This window comes from Anoplopoma fimbria, chromosome 6, assembly GCF_027596085.1.
Source record: "Anoplopoma fimbria isolate UVic2021 breed Golden Eagle Sablefish chromosome 6, Afim_UVic_2022, whole genome shotgun sequence".
NCBI lineage: Eukaryota > Metazoa > Chordata > Actinopteri > Perciformes > Anoplopomatidae > Anoplopoma > Anoplopoma fimbria.
The window spans coordinates 16840205-16847527 of NC_072454.1; the positions used below are offsets into that span (position 1 = coordinate 16840205).

The 7323-nt window shown below is 41.0% G+C and overlaps 1 protein-coding gene across 1 annotated transcript; it reads left to right on the forward strand.

Annotated features, from left to right (window-relative positions):
* The first annotated feature begins 1467 nt into the window (after positions 1-1467).
* On the forward strand, positions 1468-2545 carry prr18 (proline rich 18). Its single transcript, XM_054600672.1, is given in 2 exon segments — positions 1468-1878; positions 1881-2545. Coding segments are annotated over 2 exon segments (765 nt in total). The 5' UTR covers positions 1468-1752; the 3' UTR covers positions 2520-2545.
* Positions 2546-7323: the final 4778 nt, after the last annotated feature.

Genomic DNA, 7323 nt, shown 5'->3' on the forward strand with positions numbered 1-7323 from the left:
CAACCAACTTGGCCAGGACCCAGCAAATCCTTGAGCAATTAATCATAGGGATAAAATAACTCTGTTGAGTGAAGGGAGTGTGGTTGTTTTTGTGATCGGTTGTCTTTGCCTGCTATTTTTGGATTACAGGGAAGTTTGGGGATTGAAAGCAACCTCAGCAATCTGTTAGTCTCCCAACTGTTTCCTTTTTATTACATCTAATCCATTGTTATGTCAGAGAGGAGAGGGATCCCATGCAACCACAACAACCACTGGTTTTAAAAACAAGCCTGTGTCCCCTTCAGCTTAATGGTCCTGCTCATCTGGTAAAAAACTCTCCATGCCTTATTTTTTATTCCAATAGTGAGTCTTGGCAGTTGACCTAAATAGATTTTTGGATTTTGTTGGTAAATATTTTGCCACAGAATCAAAACCCAAGTATCACAAAAAAATGTTTGAAGTAATGAACCATCATGGGCCCAATGTATTCCCTGTCTTTAAACCAATTTATTTGTACACTATAATGTAAATGATTTCTTTCCCTTAAATCCCTCATATTGATATAGTAATCACCAGAGCAGCTAAATAATAAATGGCAAAATGTTTCACAAACTGTAAAAGCTCAACATCCTCCGGCAATATCAAATAAACAGTCTAAAAACTATAGATTTTGAAGGAAGTATGGATTTTTCTCTTACACCGTACACCGAGGGAAACAAAATCACATTGAATCAATTGTGTAACTGTCTGCGTGAAAGTGCAGATAACAGCAAAAGGGAGGAGAAATCAATATTGTAGACTATCTGTGTATTCCTCTGGATGTCTTTCATTGGCTGCATGGTTGAAAGAACAACAAAAGACCATCTACATACATCAGTTAATTGATATTTTAGATATCGACTGACTGAAAGCATTGAGCCAATGACATGTTTTGTTATTTCAAGGACAGACGGGGTTATCTTACAGCAACAAGGACCAAACGGTATCTTTATGGCCTTGTACAGTACATGGTATGTCTGGGGAGGTATAGTCACAGCTATAGGAATGCTTAAACTGAAGAATGCACAGTGTGTGTGTTTCTTAACTTCTTTACATGTTAACAAGCTGTCTTACCAAGTGTCTCGATGTTGAGGAATAATTCAGGAAAAAAAAGATATAGGCTACATTAAGTAGTGTTTTAAGAAGATGCAGTATTTTTTGCTTCATTTCCTTTTAAAGTTACAATTGAATTACCTGTTTTAGACAAAATATAAGTTCCATTCAAGAGCCACCTATATATATATATTCACATGTGGTCACTTTTAAACTGTATCCATCCACTCCAAATCACAATTCTTCGCAGATGAGTCATATTTTTCAGGCTGATCATATTTTTAGAACAATCTGAGCCTGTGGGTCTCCAGTGGAACAGCAGAGAGGCGCTGTGAGGAAGCAGACGAGGGGACCGTGATGTGGATGTCGCTTCATCGCTTCAGGAAGTAATTGGGAATTATGAAATGACATCACCACAGTTTTTGCCTGGCTTTGTTTGGTGCTTCTCGTGACCACGCCTTCCCACCGGCCCCACCATAAAGCAGCCAGGCCGTGTGTGCGTGCACCAGTTGAACTCCAGTCTTTGCGGACAACAGGTGCACTACACAGCCTCCCTCCGGCCGGTGCTGGATAATGCCCGCAGACCGCAGCTCGTCGCTTTGCGCAGGGCTTCCTCATCATCTGCACCTTGAAGATTTGCATGTTTTTGTATCCTGATCTCTTCCAACACAACACAACAAAATGCCTTTTCCGCCCATCAGCCTCCACCAGCGGATCTCCTCTCCGGGCAGGGATCTATTCGGGAAAAAGAAAGCCATCGGAGTGCCTCCTCACACTGAGCTCACCAGCAAACCGGGCGGAGAGAAAGGGGGTCCGATAAGGAGAAGCAGTCCTCTTCCTGGACGTCGGCGAATTTAAGGAATTTGGGGCGAAAAACCCAACAAGAGAAGCGTAAAAGCTCAACTCAGAAGGCAGGTGCCGGTCAGGAGACCCAGGAAAAGAGCTCCTGGCTGACGATCCCCAAACCTCAGGACTCATCCGAGAGGATCAGGCGCTCCAGCTCCATGGACTCCGCCAGACACCTCAACGGTAAGGACGAAGTGAAGAAGGAGATCCAGTTTACCCTCAGTCTCACCCCTGAAGCCATTCTTGTCATCCAAAAGCGTAATCTAGAAAAGCAGATGATGGCAAAGCAGCAGAAGTGTTGCGCCTCCGCGGACTTTCGCCACAGACGAGTTTTTCCATCCAAAAAGCCGCACGGAGCGACCAAGGGCTGCACTCCCGTCAACAAGGTGGAGAGCGACGAGCAGGACATCACCACCATCGTGAAGATATCTCTGTTGAACGATCAATACAAGTACGACGATGTGGAGTATGAAGAAGAGGATGGAGACGTGGACGAGACTGTCGTAAGGAAATGTAAAGAGTGGCTCAAAGGGGTCGAAAATGCCTCTGCTTTGGGAAAAGTCGACAAACTTTCTGTACTCCCGCACCTTAAAGGCTGCTGACACCTGACTTTTGATCTTTTTTTTTTTTTTTTTTTTTTACTACTGCAGACTGAAGGAATGAAGGACTCATTGTGCACAGATGTGGGCCCGCTGCGAAGTGTAAATTAAACGTTCGCAAATGAGGAACAAAAAAAAAAAAAAAAAAAAACACTCCAGAGGAATGCCAATTTGTGTCATGAGTAATTTGCTAAGATAGATGTCACACAAAAAAACGACACTTATTGAAGAAAATGAAAATAAGTTAACTGCATTGGACTTTTGGCATTCAGAAGAAACAAGATATTAAAGCTTAATTGCAACCGACAGTGCTTCTTATGGTTCACAGGGACGTTGCTTTGCTAATGTGATGCCTGTTCAGTGTTTTGTTACAGTTTGAACTGAATACCTTAATATTGTCGTCCTTTGCACATGGTTGTTGTTTCCAGTGGGATGACGTGAGAGCTTCCTTTGTGCTGGAGAACAATACTCTGTCAACAACGGGGCTTTATATGCGCCTGCTGCTGAAACCAAACTGGACTGTTTATGTTTTCCTCTAATAAGAGGATATTATCCCTTTGTAGGGATTTATCAGTGATGTACAGTATTTAATATTTACTAAATATTTGTACTGTCAAACGTTTTCTCAGCTGATGACTTTATGCCATATGAAGTAAAAACCTTTTTTTTTTTTTTAAATTATGCAAGTGTCAATGACCCTTTTGAAATCTTTTAAAAGCTGATTTGTGTTGTCACTCTTGAATAATTCTGTTACATGATGCTGATTTGCAGTCATTTAGACTTGTGGCCAGTTACCGGATCTTTTTATGTAAAGGATCTTTTGTTGCTACTGTGGCTACCTGAGGCCATTTGGGCATTATTGCTCTAAGCCTCTTAGATTTCCTGTTAAGCGGGGTTGATCAGTGTACTGAGGGGCCCAGGTGCATGATCCCTTCAGGAAATTACCTCCAGTCTGCTTTACTTTTGTCATATCAAACAAAACAATGCATGTAGCTACCAGAGATAAACAGTGTTGATATACCAAATATCTGGGGGACAGTTTCACTGAAAAGTGGCAGAACAACATGGTTTGCAGCAAAGGTATTCAAAGTTTGAATTTAGGATTAATCCTGATTTCCCATTCTCTTGTGGTACTCGCTGAGCTACAAAGAACCATGTTTTAATTCTATATGTGGTATTAAACTTCATGGACTGCTCAGGGAGAAACAGCAGGCCAGGGACCAGTTTAGGGCTTCGAAACAAACCAGTATGAAAAACTAAATAAAGAGAAATGAAGGCTTTGTTGGTTCTCTTCGGCTGCCTTTCACTTTACTGTATTGACCATAAAACCAGTCAAGGGAAACTTTGAAGGAAAACTAACAATAGCCTTGGACACAAATTAAATCTTCATGCAGAGTCACAAACATATTTGAAATGCGTGTGAAGGTTCCCCACAATAAGGTTTAACTCCATTGTTCTCTGTAACTTGGTAACCAGAGTTTTACACAGAGTGTGGTACACTTTAAAGGCACAAGTTGGACAGAAGACTGACGTTTAAGACATAACAGTGTGTTTGAAAAGCCCACACGCCAACAACTGGTAAGCTATTTTTGAAAAATGATTCATAACTCCGGTAATATTGTTGTTTGATATTATATATATATATATTTTGGAGTTTGATGCCAATAATCTTTTCTCTAAAGGTCAATAGAGGATTTGCCATGAGATCTGAGAGCAAAGACCTTCACCGATCAAGCACTCTGCCCTCTATTTTGACTGCACACTTATTACCTGTTGGTGTCCGGAAGGTATTTTAAATAAACCACTCATCAACTCATGAGAGTTTCCTATTTTATCCTGCTGTTATCCTGTTAATTGACATTTTATACAAAAATGGATAAACAGATCAGGTGTTAAATATTTGTCCTAGTAAAAGTTTTTATGTGGTCAAGTACATAACATTACAGATTTCTTATTTATGCAATGTGAGTAAACAAACAAACTGCCAGAGTAAGACAAATTGTTCCTGTTAAGGGTCACAAAGTGTTTTTATTGTCACATGTTGCAGACTGAGATCATGGCTGAGCCAGCACAGTGTGTACCAGGACCCGTTTGGTTCTCCATGCCTCCTGTGATGATATTATCCACTGGCTCTGTGTCTGAAAGTTGTGTAATCCTGCTCTATTGTGTCATTTCAATCGTGTCCTTGTTTATGTGCCTCTCTCTGGTATTCACCGTGGTCCGGTTCAGGCCTGAAGCCGAGCTGTTCATGACTGTGTCTGTCCTGGGGGTGAGAGCTGCATTATTATGTCTGAAGTAGCTCAAATACTTGTATTCAATAGGAAAAGTAGAATTTAAAGAAGAAGAAGCTGGCAACAAGTTGAGATGGTTGGCTTGGTTACAAGTGGAAACACTTTTTCCAAACTCAAGGTCTTTATCATTTGGAGTTGTTAACTCCCTCTTTTTTTTCAGCTCTGCCTCTTTTCATTCTGCCACAAACTGCTTCTGTTCACACCTCAAGCATCTTATGTCTTTATTTTCTATTTTTATCTGCAATGTCTCAGTCTCTGTCCTGCTCTTTATTGATCAGGACTAAAAAAAGAAGAAATGGCTGCAGGCTTCTGTCCACCTCACTGCAGTATCATGATCACTGTCTGGCAGAGTGACGCGGTTCAGCAGGACAGCTGCATTATCCTCCTCTGATTTATAGTGGCAGGGAGCGCAGATGGATGCCGCCTTCGCCCCGTCACTTACACTTTGCACACAGCAGTTAGAGTAAAAGAACTGCTGGTCCCTTTGCTCTGCCACGACAGCATTACTGTGGCAACGGAACAGATAAATCCCGCGTTTCCAGCAGCTTTTGTGAGAAAGGACAAAACAGACACTTCCTGAACAGACTCAGCCAATAAACTTCAGTAATGTGGTCATTCAGTGGCAGCCTGTTAAGAACAAGGCATTTCCCAGAGACAGGGCGACCTCAGAGAGAAGCCTTGGATCAGAAAGTACAGTCCTCCCATAAAACTTCAAGCCTGTTACATTCTTCATTTAAAGCTTGTAAAAGGGAGCATGTAGCTCTATGATTTTCCTGTGTAGTTAATCTGCTCTGACTTTCATGCTGTTACTCCCATTAGCCTTGCATTCTTTGGTAACATGCTTCACATTTTGCATTATTTTCCATTTTATATTTTCTCTTTATAATCTGGGGCAGGACAACATTTGCTTCAAGATGTAGTAGTTTAAATCTGCCTCTAAAACCTTCCTCTGCAACATCTGTTGGGTATCCGTCTTTAGCAGGATTAAATAAGGACACTATGGCCCATGATATGTTTAGGGCTGATCACAGCCTTACAAAATTGTTTCCTAGAGACATGCAGGAAATAAGGTGAGGGCTTTGTGGGAGAGGAGGTGGGCATATTCCTCCTGCGTATTTTTCTTTTTTTTCTTCTGGGTATTGCAAGAACACAATGTGAAGCTGACGTGTGGGAGGTTGCTTTTGGCAGATGAGAGGGATTACCAAAAATGCATTCTTTTTTTAATCTTCAGGCAAGCTGACTGACTCACTCCCACAGCATCTAAACTGGGTTTCTACTGTTGATAGGCAGGGGATGAAGTCAGAGCTGAGCTCCGGAGGAGGAGGAAGGCAATGCATGACAGCGCTCCAGAACTGGACCAAGAGGCCAAGGCCCAGCGTCAGGCTCAGCTTGAGCAGGTTGATAAATACAAAGACACACTTATGCAATGAGAGATGTTTATATGAAAAAATACCCACTGCTCAATGATCAGTAATCAATAACTTTATCATATCCTTATATTTATAGTCAATACTGAAGCACTACCTCTATATATTCAGGTGGTGCTCACTTTTAGGTCATTTCCTTTCCTTTCACTAGTGTCCTTCCGTTTCTTTGATTGTCCTCTAGCGCCATCTAGAGGCCTACAGGAACATGCACCGTCTCAAAGATGCTCTCTGTCGCCGCTATGCCGCGCTGCTCAAAGACAAGGTTCACTCACAGAGAGAATTACTGCAGCAGAGAGATGGGACAGCCAGAGCAAAGTCAGAGAATGAAACTAAGCAGGTAAATCATTGAATCTTAATGTTGACAAAAATGAGGGCTTTATCTGAGTCATGTGTGTGTATAGGTGAGATGTTCAAATCTGTCTGACATTCACTTTTAATGGTTTCAAATGAAAGTTTTTCCTTGTAGTTTTTCCTACAATTTATTACAGATTATATTCTTTGATATAGTAAACTCATGATATTCAATATCTTAATCATTGGTGTTCATGATATCGTGTTGAACTTTTTCCATTTCAACTAGTTACCTGCAGAGTGTCGTCACACCATTACTACATGCCTCAATTTGTGGGGGCAAAAATATATGAAATTATTTTTCTCACTACATACGTATGTAGTGCAGAGAGAAAAAATATAAAGTTAAGCGATTAAATTATCTTTTTTTTTTTTTCTTTTTTTCATTGTGGGAGATTAGGGCACAGATTATTTTGTTTGTTTATTTTTTTATAAACGTGATGGTTTTGGGACTTTATCTCAGGATATGCTGTGTTCAAATAGCCCGGGGCAGTTGGTTTGCATGCCACTTTTCACATGGTGGAATTGAGGGCAGTATTATAACTAACAATTATATATTCATTGGGATTTACATGAGCCTTGTATTTACATTTGTAGCTACAGGAGGAAAAGTTTTAATGTAAAATATTTAAGTCAAGATTGTACTTGTGTCGGCAGGCCTGATGTGGCCTACAGGCTGCTATTTGCGTACCACTGTGCTACACTTTGTCTGGGCTCAAATACACAACCCTGCAAATC